Source organism: Montipora foliosa, chromosome 11 (genome assembly GCF_036669935.1).
Source record: "Montipora foliosa isolate CH-2021 chromosome 11, ASM3666993v2, whole genome shotgun sequence".
NCBI lineage: Eukaryota > Metazoa > Cnidaria > Anthozoa > Scleractinia > Acroporidae > Montipora > Montipora foliosa.
The window spans coordinates 42283131-42305048 of NC_090879.1; the positions used below are offsets into that span (position 1 = coordinate 42283131).

Sequence of the window (21918 nt, forward strand, 5' to 3'; positions counted from 1 at the left end):
CACTTATTTCATAAAACAGATCTGGGCCTGTCCAGGCCTTAATTCACCTGAGCGACCTTGCTGAAGAGGATGACAAGGGGTCATCTTCGAGACTTACTTTGTTTTATTGACGTAGTGTTTCTACCACCTGACAGGTCATTTTCGGAAAGTTAAAGCGAAGATTTAATTTTTTTCTTACCCCCTTCTTTTATTATTGGAACTGATACACGAAGATGCTATCTTGGTTCGACTTTCCAGAACCATGACCAGTAGTCTTGGAAACAGAGCACGTGTTGGAGACACCATACTTGTCGTAAGTGTTTCCAGCATCGTTACCAGTCCAACAAATGTCACCGTCGACGCCAAATGTTTTATATTTAAACTCTTCGGCCAACACTCTGCAATGTTCGAAGATTGCGTCGTTTCCGGATACGCTGCTCACATCAATATCGTAAGGAATGGGCAACGCCTTTGGTGCTTTATTTATGTAACAGCCAACTGGCTCCCATTTGTTCCAGAAAATGAATCGATCTGGCAAAAAAATAAATGAAAGGAAATCATACTCATGACAAACAAGGAAATATTTTGTTATCATCAAAAATGGGTTGGAAATTGGACGATCCATGCTGTGAATGAGATAAATATTATCAGCTTTACAGTTGACTGAATTTAGTTCAGAAGTGGCAATTGAAAAAGGAATTTGTGTTATGAGTTGGGAAATTTAACTTTAAGTGAGGATCAAACGTTCTTTTCTAGAAAGGTTAAGATTTCGCTCGATTGGAGCGCTTAAAGCTCGGCCGGACACTTTCCACTGAGAAAAGATAAAAATTAAACCAAAAATGGCTGACCAGGCGCATGATTGCCGTTTTCCTCCCTAGTACCTTCATTTTTCTTGTAAACAAATATTGTTTCCGATTCCAAAAGTCCCATGTGATATTGACCCCTTGTCTTGCAGTCTTCTGAGTTCCCATATCTAGCGTAAGAAGGTTCCGCTTGATCACTTCTCCAGCAGCCCCTTTCGTCAAGGCCAAACAGAACAGTTCCATCAGCATCTGCCTTTGTCACGCATTCTTCATATCGCATTTTAATCGTGGCCCTTCTGTTGCGTTTGAAAAATTGGTCTCCAAGAGCCCGAGTTGTCATTTTGTAGCATCCAAGTGGTTTCCAAGAAGCTAAACAATATTAATAGCATGGACAAATCAGTTAACGCAATCTAGGGCCGGAATCCAATTGAATTGACGAAATTCTGAGTTTATGATTTAACATATTTCGTATTCTTATGTTATCTTCTTGTTAAAACCTCCATATGAAAGTAAGACGAAAAAGTAAGAAAACGTTTTACTAATGGACAGTGGTATTTAAGTATTTATGTTTGCTGGGACTTTTTATGAAATAAATGTAGTAGGGTTGAAACACCAACTGGAAGAAGACAAGCAAGGAAGCTCAAGTGGCTTCTCAGGTCGACGTCATCATGAAGCGTGCCGATTCAACTTATGGTTTGTTAGGAGCCAACCAGAACCAACGAGAACTGAATGAGTTGTGGGGATTGACCATGTTCCATGTGGAGAAAACTGGTTCACGCAATATGAGTGAAATGGCTGCTCCTTCAAGTGCATCTCACCCGGGCAAAGCGGCCATAGTGTGCTTCTACGCTTACACACAATAGCATTTGTTTTCTTCTAGTGTCTTTTAAGTGTGGGGTAAGCAAAAATCCATCCTTTTTTGAGAGAGGAACGGAACGATTATTTAACGTTGGTTCATCAGATAGTGCAAACTATGACGTGTACTTACGGCCACAAGTTTCACTGTTGCATTCTTTTGTTTCTTCTTTTGTACCAATCACATTACATTTCTTTCCGCCTGCAGCAGGTCTAGGTTTGTTGCACTTGCGACTTCTTTTTTGTCTTCCTCCCCCACAAGTTTTTGAGCATCTACTCCACTTCGTCCACTTGCCATACCCGCCGTCCACTACATTTTGAGTGAAGAGATAATACAAGTCAAGATAAAATAAGCTCCAATCTGTCGTCTCAAATAAAGATGAATTTCAGGGTGGGGTTATTTTTGAAATCAGATTTTGTAATTTTTATCCCAATGTAGGGAAGCACTTCTTAAGTTTGTTCTACCCAAAAAATACGCAAGTTTTACTTATACTTATCAATAACCTTGGTTTTTTTCTTGTCGGTCGGTGATCATCCTAGCTTTTGGAACTTTTAGGTTGCCCGCTTGGTGAAGCTAATTTGTTTATGTTTATGTGTTTTTTTTAAAACTAAGCCAATTAGGTGGAGGGAATATCATTCAAATACAAAGTTTTGAGTGTAAGGACGTGGTGAACTGCGGAAAATTATTAAATGAGTGACAGGATGTCAACCTAGGCATCTTTATAATGCTTGGAGGTACAATTTTAAAACAGTAGAACTTTCATATTTATATGCCCACCGGGACACTTTCTTCTCTTTGGTTTACAAGAAGATATTTCCCTGTTCTCCCCAAGCGCAGAGCAGTCTTTTCCACCATTTTGAGGCGCTGGATTATTGCAGACTCTTTTGCGTGTTCTTTGACCTCGGCCTTTTCCACAAGTCTTTGAGCATGTGCTCCAGTTTTCCCAAGAGCTGTAACCACCGTTTACTGAAAAGGAACTCAGTTAATATCAGGGACAAAATCAATAATTATAAATCAACGTTTACTCTTTTTCTTAAAGTGTGGGAAACATGCGTTGAGATAGTGACTAAAACGCTCGTTTTGGTCGAAGGTAAATTGAAATTTATGACGAAAAAATCAATTCAGACTTGTTTTTTCACCAGCATTCCTTGTTTGTACACGTTTGTATTTAAGTCGTTGAAGTAAGTCTTCCCGGGTAATTTCCACATACCTTCAAAATTTAGCTATTACTTTTCTCGTTTCAATTGTTCAAGTCTACGGTAGTTGCAACAGCAAGGTTTTTCACAAGTCAAGTTTTATATTAGCCTCTTGGAATTCATGCATCGTTCGTAAGCATCCCAACTTTAGGCTTTCGTGTATTTTGCTATCGTTTCCTTGAATGTCGATTTCTGCTCGTAGTTTGACTCTCACGCAGCCAATAGTTCAACTTAATTCCCTTTATTTAGCAACTGTATCCAGTACAGAATAAAACGGAGTTCATCGAGGCGTGCAGACGACTATTCGATCTCGACCGTATAAAACGCTTGCCGAGCTAGCTATTGCTTTTGTTGTATAGAAAAATGTTGCTGTGATTTTATCCTTATCATTAGTTTTGCCCATGTTGCGCCAGCAGCAGTCGTAATTTGGCAAGGTCCTACATGTGTGTGTCCAGTGTGATAAGGGTAATGTGGTAGTTGGTGGTTCGCAAGAAGTTGACTATCAACTCAAATGTGGTTATCATTTATTTTCGATGGACGAATCATGACGCCAAGCAAAACACCAAGGTAAAAGGTATTGCACGATCCTTGTCTCAATTTTTCGAGAATTTTGTTTTGGGGAGAAGAGAAATAACAGAGCACGGCATACCTGGGACTAAACATGGCTGTGTGTTGCATTTTTGGGACTGAATGCTTGGTCCCAAACCACTGCAGTTTTTTCCGCCGTTCGCTGGTATTGGATTGGTGCAACTTCTTCGCTGAGTTTGCTTTCCACCTCCACATGACTTTGAGCATTTGCCATACGGTCCCCAAGGTGAATAACCACCATTGACTGGAAACAATTGTTTGTTTGTTTGTTATTTATTTGTTTGAGCAGGTTGAAGTTTTGGCAGCTATTTAGCTGATGTGGACCTGCTATACCCACCCACCCATATACTCGCAGAGGACAGCCACAACACCGGGAACTTCATCGCCTACTCTTCTCGAATAGTGTGGGGGTTCTTTAACGTCCCACAAGGGAACTAATGAACATGGAAGATATTTGTGAGACGGGGCCTACGGTTTTTTGTCCTTGTCCGAGAAGACTTGAAAGTCTAACCATTTGCGGATGTAATTACAAAGGCAGCACTTTCTCCTCAGTTATTTAAAGACCCTGAGTGTTGGTCCGGCCGGAGTCGAACTCACGACCTCCCGCATGGCAGCCCGGTGCTCAACCATAGCTGAACAAGAATTTTGCGGGAAATAAGGAATCGGTCCACATCTTAAGACGTCTCCGTTGTCAATTGAAATATTAAGGCCGATTAGTTTCTGATTAATGACAATAAATTTCATTAAATCCAATTACGTTTCTGATGAAAGCTTAATTGAAAATAAAGATCTTATCGAGCAAAATTACATTTTCAACAGGAAATGTAATATGGCATAATTAATGCAGTGACATTCATAATTTCCTTATAATTATAGCTTTCTTCCCGAGTCTTGGTTATTGAACGCACATCAGCTTTCGTTCAAACGCAAACGTACCTGAACATGCATTTGTATTACATTTCTCTGTTTGTTGCCCTGGTCCGAGGCTAGCACAATTGTTTCCGCCATATTTTGGCTCAGGTTCAGTACACTTTCTTGTTCGCAAACGTTCACCCCCTCCACAGGAAGTAGAGCAGTCCGACCACTCTGTCCAATCGGTGTAACCTCCATTGACTAAAGAATAAATAAGAATATAAACAAAAGACATGTAAAAGGTTAAATGCAACACTCAACACTGCAATACGTGTACGTGCATAGCCGTGGGTTGCAATGTGAATGGCCAAGAAAAAATTATGAAGAGGCTGCCTGGGTCTTACATTTGCGAATAGTTGGGATGTCTCTCAAATGGGAGTGTTTTTGCCTCAGTTTGAGTGGCAAGTTTTAAAACGTTTCGTTGAGAAAGTCCAATTCAAAAATCGCGGTTTAAAAAGCCAGGACGATGTACGTGCGACATGTGTAAATATATTCTTTGGATCGGTGTGCATTTCAGATACTGTGGAATAATTCAAAAAGACAATATCATTCTTACTTGGACAGTTGTGTGTGTTACACTCTGTAGTTTTCATGCTCAATCCAAGAGAGCTGCAGTTTTTTCCACCGTTTGCCGGCGGTGGATTGGTGCATGTCCTTCGCCATGTTTGCGCTCCTACTCCGCAAGATTTAGAGCATGTGTGGTAAGGTTGCCAATCGGAATAGCCACCATCGACTGTAAATTAAAGAGCATTGTTACGACAGACTATTTTAGACGGTTAAGAAAGCGGGGTAACTATTTTACCTTAACTACCAGCAGCCAAAGCAGCGGTACAATTCATATGTAGGGTTTATGATATAATGGGCAATTGGGTTTATACCTGGACAGCCGTTGATATTGCATTTACCAATCTCGGTGTCAGGTCCCAACTGGGAGCAATCTTTGCCGCCAGGGCTGGGAGGAGGATTGGTGCAGGAGCGGCTTCGAGAATGTCGTCCTCCTCCACAAGAAGCAGAACAAAGGCTCCATGAACTCCAGGTGGAATAGCCACCGTCATCTGCAATGCATGGACAACCGATAAGCTCTAGTAAAGATGCTTCTGGATGGCATACAACAGGGACAGTAAAGATACAGCTTTCTGTATTTCACCGGTTAGATAGAAGCAGGAAAGTGCTGTGATTTTATGGAAGATCGCAGAGTTCACTTTCAGCTGGGTCATCTCTCAGTGAAAGTAGTGTTTCCGGCCAAGAATAAACTAGGCTCGTTTAATGTAGCACACATTAGTACCTGAGTAATCTTGTATTTTTAAGGATAAATACCTTACGTTTCCTTTTAGGAACCTTTAGACTGCGGGTGTTGTCGGCTAAAACGTTTCCGGCCAGGATATCGAATTTTTCCAACAAATATGAAAAAGGCATTTTGGATTACAAGCAGCAACATATCCCTTCACTCTAACAACTACTGGGGAAATTCAATTTTATTTTACTCACATTGTGCCGGCATTGTTAAAAGATAAATTACTCACTGGTTTTGCATCCATAAAACTCTGCTCTCAATGCAATGTAGCTATTCCATTCCTCCGGGACGATTCTGACATACCGAGCTCTGATTGGTGGCTTTAGGTCATGAGCGACAACCATGTATCTGTCATTGTTGGCAAGGAAGGTCTGCACAAATAAGGTTAGAAAATGGCTTGATGTAGTGGGGAAATCATTGGTTATGTCGTGGTCAAACTACTTTGATTTGTTCTCTCAATAGACAAAAGAATTACAAGGCCTCTTTTCTTACAATCATTCAGAATCAAACCATGTGGTCATTGCTTGAGATAGGTGTGTTCCGGGCTTTAAACCGCGTCTTGAATTGTTTCGAATCTAATCCGCTATATTTGCATTATCATGAAGAGTGTTTTGAGAGAATTTGTTCTATCTTATCTTAGTTTCAATCTGACCGTTATGACACATAACGCTTCTTAGTTCAGTTTGAATGGATTGTTTGGAGAAGGCACTCGCTTCTTTGCTCAATAATTTTAAATGCACGGGATGAGGTAGCTCTCCTGCCATTCCAGCACAAAGGGGTTATCTTCCTTTGAAGGTATAATAAGTGACTTACCTTGGTGTATCCATTGACTTGATATTGTCGGAAGTAATTGCCGTCGGTGCTATACCGGAGTGTATATTCTTTTACCCACTGAGCAGCATCTTGACGACCCTGGGTTTCAACTCGTGTTATTACCGTCTCGTCTCCAAAGTCCACTTGTAGCCATTGAGCGTGGTCTTGTTTGTTTGGAATCCAGGCTCCGTTGCGGCCGCTTTGTGGATGGAAATGTAGTCTAGCATTTTCGGGTCCATAGTATGAATTTAGCTGCGAAGAGGCACTTATTGCTGAATTGGGCAGATTTTCGTTCTGCATTCCAAGCTGAATCTGGCAGGAGGGTATTTCGGGAACGAGAAAGCCTATACAGGATGAAAAGTGTAGGTGCTTACTGAGATTTGTGCATGTTTGTGCACTTTCCTGCGCCGAAAGTGAACCAAGTTTCTTCAACTTCCTGAAAACTTCTTTTAAATAGACAGGACCTGTAAAACTGTTATTATTGCGTCCTTTTATTGTTCATTGTTCATTATTTTTACGACAGATAATACCGAAGACAATTGTATATTGAAAGTTGGCTATGGTTACGATACTTAGGTCAGCAAATAACTAGAGCGAGCAATTCAGTGTATGGGATTGGATTTTACAGCTATCAAACCTTCAGTGCAGCCAAAGAGTTCAAAGCGCAAGGCCATATAGGATTGGTACTCCTTGGGGTGAATCCTTATGTAGCGTGCTACGATGGGTGGATTGAGGATATGTCCAACGACGGTATTTTGATCTTTGTTGCCCCTAAGAATCTGAGAGGATAAAAGTTGGGTCAAGGTAGTTTGCAGTTTTTTTCGAAAAAAAGGGAAACATTAATTGGTAGCTAAGATATAAAAGCAGTTACTTTATCAAGTGCAATGATGAAGTTTTGCTTAACAACGCTGCAAGTTCAGTTGATTGCGCGAAAATTAAACAATCAGAAGACACCGCTGCTTTTAGCGTGTTGCTGAAGAGAAAAACAAGGTATTTGTTTTAGCAGGTATACGTAAATTGAAAAATGATGAACGTGACAAATCTATTCGCCATCATTGTGGTTATAAAATCAGCTAAAAGCGAAAGAGAAGTTGTGACGTTGCAGCTTTTTTTTTTGTTCCAATTGTTAGGTGCATTCATGAGAACAGTCGCCTTTCATCAACGTTATTTGTGGACTCGGTTATAATGATGCAGATTTTTTTCGAGTTTTCGGTTTTCTCTTCATGTAAATAACTTTTCTTCTGTTTGCAATATATCCGACCAGCCTATAAATTAGCTTGGGACTTGCATGCATGTCGTGATATTGTACTGTTCACACTTTGAATTTTAGGTCTGTCCAACTTACAAAGGCAAATTGCGACTTCAAACAAATGTCCTTGTCTTTCTCAGATTACCTATGTTATTTACCAGGGTTTACGGTATTACGCACCGAGTCGTTATTGTAGGCTAAGAATGGGCCTCCTTCAACACTGTAACTTATAGAATACGTTTTGACCCATTGAGCTGCATCTTGACGTCCTTGGGTGGCAATCCGTGTTATTTTGGTGATTTTGCCAAGATCGACTTGAATCCACTGTCCGATATCATTAGCTTTAGGAATCCATGCTCCGGCATAACTTCCCGTTTTGCTAGTTTGAAGTCTGGCTCGTTCTGGACCATAATATTGATTGTAGAGGGAGGTAGCTGTGATGGCACTATTGGGAATTTGTCCGGTTGTCATTCCAAGTTCTGATTGGCATTCGAGTTTTGGTGGTTCGAACCCTAGTGCAAGAAAGAAGGATAGCCTGTTAAATTGAAGCAGTTTGGACATTCCTCCACCGTCACTTAAGGCAATTAGTTTCCTTCATTTAAGGACGGTGCCGACTAATTCATAGGTATTTTTGCTCGGTAATCGCGTTCCACAGAAACAAACGCACTTAACTTCCGCCATGTTAATGTGCTTCACTGGAGGCGCGAGCATTTAACAATAAATCGTGAGTAACTTTACATGTTGCAAAGATTGAAACTAACTGAAATATTTAACATAAAGTTATCCTGGGTCGGTCAGTCTTTGTGTTCGTCTACATTCAAAGATTTGTTTGTTAACGTTGCTCTCAATGTTGTTAGCTTTAGTTTCTTCCTCACTCTGCTTGGGGTCCAATGACCATTCCTTAGGTAAGGAATATGTTCATTGTCTTGAATTGTAATTATATATACGTGATGGATGGAGTTCATTGTCTTAAACATACGTTGTACAAGCAAGATGACTGACAGGCTCATCGTCAAACTTCTGAAATCTCGTGAAGTGGCACTGTGAAAACTCGTTGATACTCGAATTTTTAAGTGGTAATCTATGAGCTTGTTCACCTACCTTTTCTGCAGCCATAGAATTCTGCCCTCATGGAAATGTGGGCTTGCCAGGACTCCGGGTGGATACGAATGAAGCGGGTGATGATCGGATTTTCCAAAGCCTGCATTACAGCTGTATATCGGTCATTATTTCCTGGAAATACCTGAAACGGCGTAAGAATACGAAGGGTTCTTCAACACGACACTCAAAAACTACATTAAAACAGAAACGATAAGCAAATATTTTTGAGCAAGTTTGTTATCGAATCAGTATTAATTTATTGGTCAACCTAAAAGCGGGACTATTAGTGGGAACAATAGTTTGAACATCTTTTCTTTTATAGAATAATATCTGGCATGATTGTTTTATGAAATGGGTAACGATTGACATTTGGAGAAAGAGAAAGCCGCCTTTTTCATTTTCCTTTTTCCTTTTAAAAATTTATTTTTGAAATGTTTGTTTTTTATGGAAAGTTACTTACCTTTTTTCGTCTATCTTCTTTGTAAACTCTAAAAAATATCGAGTCGTAGCCATACGATAGGCTAAAGCTTTTGACCCATTGATCTGCATCTGTTCTTCCTTGAATGGCTACGCGGGAGACTTTTGTGAAATCGCCAAAGTCTACCTGCAAGTACTGGAAAACGTCGTTTGTTTTTGCTGACCAGGACCCGACTCTTCCTGATCGATACAGAAAGTGTAATCTTCCATTAATGGATTTATATGCTGTGGAGTATTCTGTTGAAGCCGTGATTGCAGAGTCTGGAATCTTCCCATTTTGCATTCCTAGCGCCTCTACACATACTGGAGACTTTGGGGCAGGGAAGCCTATGTAAATTTAATAATGCGATGAAGGTTAAAATTAATAATTGTATTTTTAAAACTAATGACAATGCGACTTGTTACGTCACTTGAAACAGACGTGGAAAATTCAGGAGGAAATGGAAAAGTGCCTTTATAGCATTCAACACAGAGCAACGTGTGAAAGCAAAGTTAGGGGTGGATCATCCGTGCTTATTATAAATACTTGGACTTCTGAGTAAGGAACATCTTGAAATTAAAGAGTATGCAATGCATTTCATCAGAAATTAGATGAAATTATTGACTTACCTCTAGTGCAGCCATAGAACTCGGCACGCAAAGCTGGGTGACCTTTTGAGGTTTTTACTCGGATTTGTAAAAAGCGCGAAATTATGGGTGGATCGATTGTGTTACCAACGGGTTCGTTCCTGTCCAGAGTATTGCCAATGAAGACCTAATAACATAATAAGAATGAAGTTAAAAGGAAAGCTCAACAGAAAGTATTACAAAGATAGTAGTAATCTGACCTTTATAGCAATAATAATGAACATGTGACGAATAAACCTGTAGATGAATAGAGCGATTTTCAATTAAGTGTCGAAAGTAATTAGCGAATTGCTTTGGTTTTGCATTAGTTCACTCAGTGATTAGTTCAAAGTTCTCGCGCCACTTTTTCAATCAATCAGAAGTGAAACCAAAACCAATCGTGGCTCGCGCGTGCACATTTTCCCGCGCTTTGCGTTGGCTACGTGTAATTACTTAGAGTTTTGATTGGTTTACTGGATTGTGTCCGTACTTTTTGAATGGCCAAAGTAATTACTTTGGTTTTGGTTTAAAGACACTCATTCGAAAACTGCTCTATGGAGGCACTATTATGTTAATTGTTCGAAGTGATAGGGACCTTGGTAAAAGTATTTGTGGACTTGTTTTCCGCCCGATTTTTGTTGTTATGGCTAGTCTTTGTTTCAAGTGAAGATATAATTACTTTCAGCTAAATATTAAATTTCTTAGCTGATTTTTTCTCGATTGGTTTATAGAACTAATATTAGTATTTCCTTGCCTGTCCATCTGCAGCACCGAAAGGAATAAAATTCCCGCCATCCAAACTGAATGCTAAAGTGTAGCTGGTAACCATCCAATTAGCGTCTGATCTTCCTTGAGTTGCAAGAGCTGTTACCTTGGTTACGTTGCCCAGGTCAAACTGTATGAACTGTTTTGCATCGTTATACTGAGCAGCCCAGCCTCCTCCGTAGCTTCCTTCTTTAACTGTTCGTAGACGGCCTCGCTCTGGTCCCCAATATTGGTTGTACATTGTCGAGGCTGCAATACCAGTACTTGGAATTTTGCCACTTTCAATTCCTAAGGGATCTCTGCATTTGATTTCCGGAGGCGTAAAACCTTTCAAGAAAGTTTTAAGTATTGACACGCTTGCATAAACGTTTACGATTTATGTAGAGTGAACTTTGTGTCATATTTTAAGTTGAGCCGTATCAAATGAAAGACTTAAGGGTAATATGAAAATCTCTGTCATTGATGACAATTATGGTAAGTGGCGACTGAAAATATGTCAGTGTTCGTAGACTTATCATATTAATTGTAACTTTTATGTGTCGCCGACATATGGATACAATAAAGTAGAAAGCACCTCCACTTACCTTGTCTGCAACCATAAAGCTCGGCTCGTAATGCAATATAACCATTCCATGTTTTGGGTTTGATGCGAAGGTAGCGGGTAATGATGGGATATTTCAAAGTGTGATAAACCACCGTATACTGATCAAAATTTCCCGAGAATACCTGTTAGAGAATACATAATATTATTGCCACTACACGATTGATTACTGGCACTAAAAAAAGGCTGCCAGAAATTAAGTATCCAAGATGACAAGAACAAGTGATGCATGAAAACCTGAGTCACCGAAGGGGTTTCACTTTTAAGACTTCAAAGCTTAAGTTGGATTCTTGAAAAAGTCCAATACTTTTTGCTGGTAATGTGACTGTGATTCAGTTCCAGTCAAAGTCTGCAGATAATTCTTACTCGCCAGGGGTCAGGGTGTTCAGTATGTCATTGGTTAAGGCATTTTATCGTAACAGCAATTTGTGAAGAAAGTTAAGAGTACGATAGACAGGACTCTGTATAGCCATTTTCCCACTTATAGTTGATCTTTGTTGTTAGTTGTAACTGGAGGATTAAAAAAAAGAATTGTAGTTACCTTGACGACGTTTTCTTCCTTATAGTCCTCAAAGAATACTCCGTCATAGCTGTAAGCAAGCGAATAGCTCTTCGTCCACCATGCCCCATCTTGCCTACCTTGTGTGGCGACCTTCGTAACTTGGGTCCAGTCACCAAAGTTTACTTCAAAGTACTGGAATTCATTGTTCGCAGACACTGCCCAAGATCCATACTTGCCCGATGTTGCTTGAAAGTGTAGCCGACCATTACCAGGTCCCATCGAATTTGTATTGTACGACGTAGAGGCGCGTAAAGCGGAGTCTGGTATCTGGTTGTTTTGCATTCCAAGTGGAGATGAACAGGTGGGTGGCTTTGGTGTTGAGAATCCTAAGACAGCTATTGTTTTAGTGTCGCTAAAATTATTGCATCGTGTATCTGGCAGATATCTGTATCAAATTAAGCTAAGTTTTGTATGGAGTAGTTTTAAGGTCATTGAGCGTTATTGCAAACCTGACGGTAGTGCGATTCTTTATTTGGCCCTAGTATGAAGCAAGTACAATTAATTGAAATCTATATTGCGGAAACTAATTTCTTTGCAGTACGTAATACTCTTGGGTCTTAACTATAATATGCAGTAAGTATTGCTACTCTCCTCATATCGAACAATATCTCGCTACTGTCACTTTGTTGATATATAAAGTTTGCTGCTCTGTTTTTGGTACATCTTTCTCGCGCTAAGTATACTAAGTATCTTATTTATGCAAAAAGGAAAAATATACCTTCACGGCATCCATAAAGCTCCACTCTCACAGCAATGAATCCCTGCCAAGTCCTTGGTTGAACCTTGATGTATCGAGCCACAATTGGCGGGTTTAATATATTTCCAACTGGTGAATTTCTGTCTCTGTTACCTGGAAATACCTATAATTGGAGCAGAAATGATATTTTGTGTTGGATAAATGAATAAAAAAGCACGAAGTGGTATTCAATTAGAAAACTATGCTACTCTGGATAGAAACTTCCAATAGGCCATTTTACAGTTGTTTGCTCAGCGACCAAGCCTATGAATGGCTGCGAGGCTGCCGTGACCTTACATTGATACAGACCTCACTGCTTTTATCATGTAAATTGTGTTGTTGTAACGCTAATTAGTCCATATTAACATTACAAAAGCATGAAGGTTTGTATCAAAACAGGGTCACCGGCAGCCTCGCTTCCATTGCTAGGCTTGGTAACTTAGCCACAACTGTAAAATGGTCTATTCACTATGGATATTCCCATCGTTTTTTTTACAATTGTTGATTGTGTGAACAAATCATTGAAAGCTAAGATCTTATAGCAAAATGCTGCGTCGATTACAAAATAGACGCAAACTGGCGTTTGACAATTTGTGCTAACCTGGCCATCTTCGTAGGAAACAAAACTTCCTCCGTCGACTCTGTAGGACAAAGAGTAGCTTGTGGTCCACCAATCGGCGTTGTCCCTCCCTTGAATTGCCATTCTTGTGACCTTTGTATTTTTTCCCAAATCAAACTGGATCCATTCCCCTTGGTTTGATGATTTAGGAGACCATCCGCCGATGTAATTTCCTTCAGTAACTACGCGTAGTCTTGCTCTTTCTGGGCCGTAAAATTGATTATACTGAGAGGAGGCCACGATATCCTTATTTCGAATCTGACGTGTTTGTAATCCGAGAGGGGAGGCGCAGGCAACCGTTGGAGTTTCAAATCCTAGATAATAAATTGATAGTCTAAATTTTTCATATTCCGAATTAAAAAAAGATTGCGAATACTTTCTGTATTCTTTGCATCTTCTCTCTAATAGAGACTGAGGGAATAGATTTCGAGTAATGCTCTTAGATCCATGAATAACACTCGTGTTTTAAATCGTGTATCTTACATGGTTTGGTCCATGCTCTATGGTATAAAGTAATTGTGGAAGAAGATCTACTCACAAAAAGGTCCGGCCTATTTTACTTACCTTCCCTACAGCCATAGAATTCAGCCCTCAGAGCTATGTAGCCTTGCCAAGTAATTGGGTTGATCCTTATGTACCTTGTTACAATGGGGTTTTTGAAGTGATGACTAACGACAGTGTAACGGTCAGAGTTGCCAACAAAAATCTGGAAAATGAAACATGCTTGTTGGAATTGTGGCAACACGTTCGTTCACAAACGAACGAAAGAAGCATCCACGAATTCAGCAATGTTGGAGGGTTATATTTAGTATTGCTTCAATATGCTGCATTTTTATAACTAAACCATTAGAACTGTCATAACTGAAACAAATAAAACACAAATTTCATGAAGATACCTCGTTTGATATTAGTATATAGAGAGGTGCCAGACTCCAACCGAGTTGACAGTGCTACTTTAAACGTGAGGGTACCTTTTTAGTACGATTTTCTTTGTAGTCTTCGAAGAATACTCCATCGTAGCTAAAAGAAAGACTGTATGTTTTGACCCACCAATCACCATCTTGCCTTCCCTGGGTCGATAATCCAGTAACCTTGGTGAAAGTGCCAAAGTCAACAAGAAACCACTGAAACTTGTCGTTCTTGGACACAGCCCAGGACCCGTACGCGTTACTTTTTGCCTGAAAATGCAGCCTTCCATTTCCAGGGACCATATATGAATTGTACGAGGTGGATGCAGTTACTGCAGAGTCTGGGATCTGGTCGGTTTGCATTCCGAGGATTCTGTTGCATTTCTTGGTGTCTTTAGCATCAAAACCTTTTGAAACACGCAGCTCATGATATCAGTTTTAAATTTTAAGCAAAAATGAAGCTAACGGTAAATGCATGAATGCAGCTACTGGAAAAATCTTACCTACCTCTTAACCAGTATGTCCAAAAAAACCCAGGAGTGAAAAAGTGCCGGAAAACGTTTTCGTCATTGCATATGACGAACGTATTTGATGGATTTATCCACGATGCTTTAATGCAAAATTATCACTTAATTTTATAATGATCAACGGACGTAAACAAGTTATACAAGGATTTAAGTTAGATATAACTAGTTGTAGAAAGAAGTTTGAAAACGCACCCTCTCTACAGCCAAACAGCTCCACTCTCATGCAGATATGTCCATACCAAGTAGTGGGATGAATTCGTAAGTATCGAGCTACAATTGGCTGCTCTAGAATGCGACCTTCTGCAGTATCCTTGTTCATATTTCCTCTGATTTCCTGTTGGAATGAAACAAACAAAAAAAAAATGGTGTAGTCAAATCAAATCTTACGGCTTGGGTTTGAGCAGTGGAAGAAATCTTGGGTTCTGTCGATACTGATAATTTCCGTGTTTATAAACGTTTTTCGATATTTTCTTTTCCATTTCAACTGTTGGCGGATGAAAATATCCGAACATGTGCAGTGTGTGAGATTGTTGTGAAGGGGCTGAGGGTAATCCGTTTTGAAGGAGTTGAGTATGCTACTTATTCTGCGAAAGTGGTTATAATGTCTTTAAACGTTTTGCGCAAGATTGGAAAAGTTCACTCCACTTTGTTGCGAAGTGTTAAGAACTGCCGAATACTACTTCGTAACCAAGAGAAGTATTTGAATGGTTCTCACCTCTCCATTGTTGTAAAACTCAAATCTTCCTCCCCTGCTGTAGCTCAGTTTATATTTTGTAACCCACCAGTTTGCATCTGATCTTCCTTGTGTTGCTATTCTGGTGATTTCAGTTGTCTTTCCCAGGTCGATCTGTAGCCACTGTCCAACGTCAGCATGCTTAGACGCCCAACCTCCATAATAGCTTCCTTCTCTTTGTTCGTTTAATCTGCTTCTTTGTGCTCCAAAGTACTGATTGTAATCGGACGATGATTTCAAGGCTGAGTCAGGAATTTGCTTATTTTCCATTCCAAGGGGATCGACACATACGATGTTTGGTGGACTAAATCCTATAAAACGAGGGCATTATTAAACAATAAAAATGTCTTTAAATTTTCTGTAGGAAAGATTGTCGTTGAATGAGACAACCTAACCATCAGTAAGGAAGCCACTGATCAGGTTCCGATTGTGCTGAAATCAATGAAGTGTCAACAAATATATCAAAGAGTTTTCGCTTTTTAATTGTTGCACTATGCTCCCCAAGTTGTGCGTAATTACTTTTTCGACCCCACATTTGTGTTATAGCATGTTTAATACGGGAAGGTCCCTTATCTCTGATATTAGTATCAATAGAAGCAGATGGTGGTTATTTTAATCCTTTTCTCTATCGGTGGTTATTTTTTATGACTGTTTGAAGGGAAAGTATCGCGCCATAAAGGGTGGAGCTTGGCTCTCTTGCTCTGCCGACTGTGTGTACTAACGGACTAAGATAAGCTTCTTCTGTTTAGTGTTTTCAATCATTTGTACGTGGAGATGGATGGATTTGAATTCCAAAAAGAGAGCACAACTTGGATCTAGTTACCAACCGCGGCTCAATTGAAAGCATGAGCTCTTGAGCTCTTCTATTGTGCTATAAACAGCAGCTTATCACGATTGTCATGTTTCCAAAGGAGAAGCGGGGAGTTCTATAGAATACCTTTCTTGCAGCCGTAAAATTCCGTTCGCATTGAGATATGGCCATTCCAAGTCTCGGGATGAATCCTAACGAAACGTGTTATAATTGGTTCCTCCAGTGCATTCTTTACCACAGTGTACTGGTCAGAGTTGGCTTTGAATATCTAGATAAACAAAATAAGGATATTGGCGTGAGATAAGAAAGACGTTTGTGTTGGGTCTTTCCAGTGCAGTTATGATTGAACTATTATTTTTAATGCGCTAATGACCAAGTTGTGAAACTGATGATTAAAAGATTACAATGTTGATAGTTTCAAAACGAAATCTGTTGTGTCATATTAGATTAAGAGTTTTTTGCCCCACCTTTTGCAAACCGTTATCGTCGTGGAAAGTCTGGTGGAAGACGCCATCGTAACTGTAAGTGACAGTAAAACTTTTTACCCACTGGGCAGCATCTTGTCTTCCTTGAGTGCTAATGGCTCGTACTTTTGTCCAGCTCCCAAAATCTACTTGGAACCATTGGTTTATATTATTGGATGCCGCTGCCCAACTTCCGTATTTACCACTACTAGAGAGAAGATGGAGTCTGCCGAGGTAGGGAGCAAAGCTGTTTAGGTTATAAGAGCTTGAAGCAGTGATAGCTGAATCTGGTATGTCTTGTGATTGCATTCCAAGGGGAATCATGCACTGCATAGGAGCTGGTGTGGAGAAACCTTTGATTTTCCAAGAAAAATACGGTTAATATTATGGACATTCTTGCCGTTAGTTAATAGCAAAAGCAAAACCTATAACAATCTCCTGTCGTGGGTGTAAAAAATCGTTCTGGTTCCGAAGGGACAGTAGCAACTGATAGCACTGCTTCTTTTTCCAGGTTCATTCACTTGTATTTTACTGCCATACAATGAAGTATTTAAGTATGGCGGAGATCGAACAATCCGTATGAAGCTGTGAGTACGTCCACAAGTTAAAGACTAATAGATTATATTTAATTCTTACACCCAGTTGTTTTTATAGACTGTAAATTGTGAGGTCTCACGTAGCAATTTAATTGAAGCGAGTCAAAATAGCTGTAATAAATGGCTTCAGGTGGTGTAAATTGAACAGAATTTTTAAGGCTTGAAACTTTCCATACCATCAGTGCATCCATAAAGTTCCACTCTTAGAACGGGGTATCCCTTGAATGTTTTAACGTTGATTTTAACAAATTGAGCAACGATGGGTGGGTCCAGGATATGACCAACAGCTGTCGTGTGATCTGCGTTGCCTTGTAGAATCTAAAGGAGTAACAATGTGAATGGCAAACGAATAAGTTCCAAAAACAGCCCTAAGCTTTAGAATAAACAGATCTCAAATTAAAAGTAGCACACCTCGCCATTCTTATACGAACTGAACACTGCTCCATCATTACTGAAAGACAAAGTGTAGGTCTTTGTCCACCAGCCTGCGTCAGATCTGCCTTGATGAGCGATTCTTGTAACCTTGGTAACTTGTCCTAAGTCAATCTGAAGGAACTGTTTAGTATCCGCGTATTGGGAGCACCATCCTCCATAATAGTTACCTAAATGGAAGTGAAATTTTATTTCATTATTTAATATGAGGTTGCTGTTAAATATATATAAATGTCTCGGTAGTCTAAGTCGAAAAGTACAGCAACGAAGCAGCTCAACAAGGTCGAACCAAAAGCATACTCTGGCGCCTCTGGCAGCCGCTGTATGGTGTATGTATATGATCTTGGAGCACAGCTTACAGCCAACTGGAATCAGCTGTGTATGCTGGTTTTTGCTGAGGGAGGAAAACCGGAAAAAAACTCTCTAAGCAGAGAAGCCCACCAACATAATCTCAACTCACTTTATGGGATCAGGACCGGGAATCGAGTGCTCTCACCAGTAGGCCAAATTCTCTTCATAATGGGGGCCAAATACGTCATTCTGTTTTAATGCTAATGAGCATTTCTAGCCTCGCTACGACTAGCAAATTTCAAAAGAATATTTGTTTCAAAATGATGGTGGTAGGTTTAATTAACAAAAAGACGAAAGAATGTTAAGGTGGTGGCCATTTAAGAGAGTGGTCTATCGCAGGAAGAAAACGAGTTCTAATAAAAAATTTTCTGCGAATCGTGGCTGCATTGATTTAAAACTATATAGTACTAAGGTACCTTCTTGCTGCATGTTAAGTCTTGCTCGTTCTGGTCCTCTGTATTGGTTGTACCTGGACGATGCTACGATAGCAGAGTTTGGTATGTTCTCATTTTCCATTCCCAAAGGTGTCGCACACTCTATTTTTGGTGTTTCGAATCCTGGTAAGTTAAAATGGGATACTTTTATTAGTTAAGATTTGAATGGATACAGCGATATTTGAATTTTGGGAAACGAATTGAACTTGTCTACGGAGAATGGTTTTTATATGTTGAACACACATGTGCGTTTTACTCCCTAGCTCTTGTGATATAAAGTCGTAGAGTTATTATTTGAACAGGTTTCCTTTCCAATGTATGGCTGGGGGAGAGCTTAGTGCGTATTTAGTTGTATATGTACCTTTCCTGCAACCGTAAAACTCCGTTCTCATAGAAATATGGCCGTGCCAGGTCTCTGGATGAATTCTCATGAATCTCGTTATTATTGGTTTGTTCAGTACATTTCTAACCACGGCGTATCGGTCAGAGTTGGCTGTAAATATCTGAGGGAAGAATAAGTTTAAGCAAGCGTTTAAAAAATATATTATTACGAATGTGCAGTTTTTAGTTCGTAATCGTCAATATATTAAACATCGCACGTTCTATTTTCTGGGGTCTTCTTTAGTTACTATCCTATATAGGACTATTCAAAGTTTTAGAATCAAGAATCTCGGTGGTAAAATGTGAGGTTCTTTGAGTGCGAGTGCAGGTATATGCCGCTATCGTTATTTAGATGACAAAGAAGTGTTACGCAGCGGAAAAGATTATAGTACGCGCTACTCGTTAAACTTCGTAATATCCTCTATTTCTCTTGTTATTAGGATAAGTTTTGCCTGGGCGAGAAGACTGTACTGCTTTTTGGCTATTAATTAAGCTTTTTTTCTTTTCAAGAAAAGACTTTTATTGCAAGATTTTTAATAAGATTTTTTAATGAATAAAGTAATATGTATATCTTTTTTAAGTTTTGGTGTGTACTGTTGCTTTGACGAGCCCGCCAGGGCGATTCAAAATACAAAAAAAAAGTAGAAATACTTAGCGATACTAAACGCCAAAACATCTAATAAGTTATTTACTATCCAACTTTTTTTGCACTAAATTTTTTAGTAAATGAATTGTAAACAACTCGCGAGAACGTGTTACAAATTTGTGCGTGCGGGGCAACGCCAGCAACTTAACTAGTCAAACCGGTTCTCTATTGTACAATAAGCAAGATTACAAATAACTAACAGTACAATACCATGGAATAATTGTAGTCGTTTCGTGCGGTTTTTGTACAATAACTAACACAGTTCGATAATAAAGCACTTTATTTACGTCTTTTGAGAACGAGCGTCTATTTGCATGTGGATTTAATGAAAGTTTGAAAATTTTTCGTATGGCCGTAATATGTTGATGGATGGTCATTAATTTATGGCATAAATTCTATCATTACAATGTCTTACTTTCTTTTGCGCATTCTCGTTGTCAACCGTGGTGTAGAAGACCCCATCATAGCTGTATGATAAGCTATAGCTTTTCACCCATTGATCAGAGTCTTGTCTTCCCTGGGTGGCTACTGCCGAAAGTTTGGTCCAACTTCCAAAATCGACCTGAAACCACTGGTTGGCATCATTGGATCTCGCAGCCCAACTTCCTTGCTTACCACTGCCAGCGGAGAGAAAGTGCAGCCTCCCCACGTATGGTGCGAAACTGTTTGCGTTTGCAGAGCTTGAAGCTGTGATTGCTGAATCGGGTATGTTTCCAAATTGCATTCCAAGAGCATCCATGCATTGTGGCGTTGTTGGCTTAAGGAAACCTTTGGGATAGAGTGTGGCTGGAGTTAGTGCTGCAGCAGCTCCAATTAAAAGTTGGATAGTTTTTACTGATTTATAGCTTACTTCGTCGAGCAGGATTAAGCAGTTTCAGCAAAAACTGAATATGTTAATTAATGTCGTAAATCTGGAGTGGCTATCGCAATTGAAGTGAAAGCAAAGTAAGGATGAATATCACAGTTAGGTAAGCAACTTCAGCAGTTGCAAGTGAGCCTTAAAAATGCAGACTTGAACCGGGCTTGAACCACGGACGACCGTGCGATTGCGTGCTCCACTTGCTTCGCCGACGCAGCGAACCAGCTGTTGACTCTTGTCGACTGCAGATTCACATTTTAAAGAAACAAAATGAACTTACCACGCGTGCATCCATAAAGCTCTACTCTTAGTGTTGGATAACCACGAAACATCTTGATGTTGATTTTTACAAATCGAGCAAAAATTGGTGTTTCCAGGATGTGTCCTGCAGGTGTCTTGTTATCTGTATTTCCTTGAAAAACCTAAAAATAAAGCAATTGCAAAAATTGCGTTTATAACGGCGAGGATCATAGCTTTACTTGATAAAGGAGATTATTGTTCACAAGTTGATGACGGGCGTTTTACGAGTAATTCAGAAGTAGCTGTAGACCTCTCATGGGCACATGTTTAAACTCAAAGCTTGAATATAAGGGTCCAGAAAGCAAATTGAGCGGAAAAGAATGAAGTCTCTCTTGATGAAGCTGTTGTAGGACAGCGAATTAGAAAATGGGAGCGCGGAAAACCAATGATTGATACTTCGATGGATCTGCAAGGTGAGTCCTGTAAACTTGGATCTTAAACGGAAAAAGAAATGAAAGGTTGACGAGTCTTTTTTCTAAGGTGTTAACAAGCCCAACTTTAAATGTTGGTTAACGGGTGATCTTTGTTCAAAAAGAAGGATGTTTCTTGAGAGATGTTTCTTGTCCCGTACCTTTCCGCTATCGTATGGAGTGAAATTTGTTCCGTCATTACTGTAGGACAATGTAAAACTCTTTGTCCACCAGCCGGCATCAGCTCTACCTTGAAGACCGATCCTAGTAACCTTTGTTACAACGCCCAAGTCGATCTGAAGGAACTGTTTGTCATCCTGAAATTGGGAAATCCAGCCTCCTCCATAGCTTCCTAAAATTACATAAGTGTATGTTTTGTGATGTCGTGGTGAATGACGCCCCACATATTGAAGGTGGTAGGTAGGTAACTTTATTTCAACTCGGGTTGATGAAGCTGATTAGGAGGTCCCTAGCAGTACATTCAAATATAGCGAGAAAACTATACAAGAGTAACAGTGGTTCAGGTTCTTTTAGGCTACAAGAAGAAGTACGTGCGCAAGTCTTTGTTTGAATTGGAGTGAATCAACTCAAGTACTGACGTCGTTACCTTCATTTTGCAGATATAGCCTTGCCCGTTCTGGTCCCCAATATTGACTGTACCGAGAAGATGCCACAAGAGCCGAGTCTGGAATTTTGCCGCTTTCCATTCCCAGAGGCGAGGCACAAACTATCTTTGGAATTTCAAAACCTGTCGACAAATTGAAGATTGCAGGATTTTCAAGAAAATGGGTCAATGAGAGATGGGAGATCATGACAGTTGCATATGGGACACTGGAGTATCCACCCCTGAGATGGCCAGGAAATAGGTGCAGAAGGGGGTAGAGATTGAATGAATAAAAGACCCTGTCG

At 39.9% G+C, this 21918-nt stretch overlaps 1 protein-coding gene and 1 pseudogene across 1 annotated transcript in view; both read right to left on the minus strand.

The window, feature by feature from the left end:
- Window positions 1-190: 190 nt before the first annotated feature.
- On the minus strand, window positions 191-6569 carry LOC137977141 (properdin-like; annotated as a pseudogene).
- Window positions 6570-6603: 34 nt separating this feature from the next.
- Window positions 6604-21918, minus strand: part of LOC137977142 (uncharacterized) — a gene marked incomplete at its 3' end in the record, with an annotated part of 47217 nt that continues 31902 nt past the window's right edge. The window contains exons 8-32 of the mRNA XM_068824416.1: window positions 21617-21757; window positions 21171-21361; window positions 20580-20721; window positions 19856-20208; window positions 18775-18916; window positions 18396-18536; window positions 17608-17798; window positions 17373-17514; window positions 16604-16953; window positions 16263-16404; window positions 15308-15636; window positions 14785-14926; window positions 14129-14472; window positions 13722-13863; window positions 13140-13471; window positions 12521-12662; window positions 11782-12176; window positions 11224-11365; window positions 10629-10966; window positions 9878-10022; window positions 9252-9595; window positions 8792-8933; window positions 7871-8202; window positions 7079-7220; window positions 6604-6785 (exon numbers count right to left, since the gene is read on the minus strand). Coding sequence (XP_068680517.1) covers window positions 6604-6785; window positions 7079-7220; window positions 7871-8202; window positions 8792-8933; window positions 9252-9595; window positions 9878-10022; window positions 10629-10966; window positions 11224-11365; window positions 11782-12176; window positions 12521-12662; window positions 13140-13471; window positions 13722-13863; window positions 14129-14472; window positions 14785-14926; window positions 15308-15636; window positions 16263-16404; window positions 16604-16953; window positions 17373-17514; window positions 17608-17798; window positions 18396-18536; window positions 18775-18916; window positions 19856-20208; window positions 20580-20721; window positions 21171-21361; window positions 21617-21757 — 5528 coding nt within the window. The remainder of the gene's footprint in view (window positions 6786-7078; window positions 7221-7870; window positions 8203-8791; window positions 8934-9251; window positions 9596-9877; window positions 10023-10628; window positions 10967-11223; window positions 11366-11781; window positions 12177-12520; window positions 12663-13139; window positions 13472-13721; window positions 13864-14128; window positions 14473-14784; window positions 14927-15307; window positions 15637-16262; window positions 16405-16603; window positions 16954-17372; window positions 17515-17607; window positions 17799-18395; window positions 18537-18774; window positions 18917-19855; window positions 20209-20579; window positions 20722-21170; window positions 21362-21616; window positions 21758-21918) is intronic.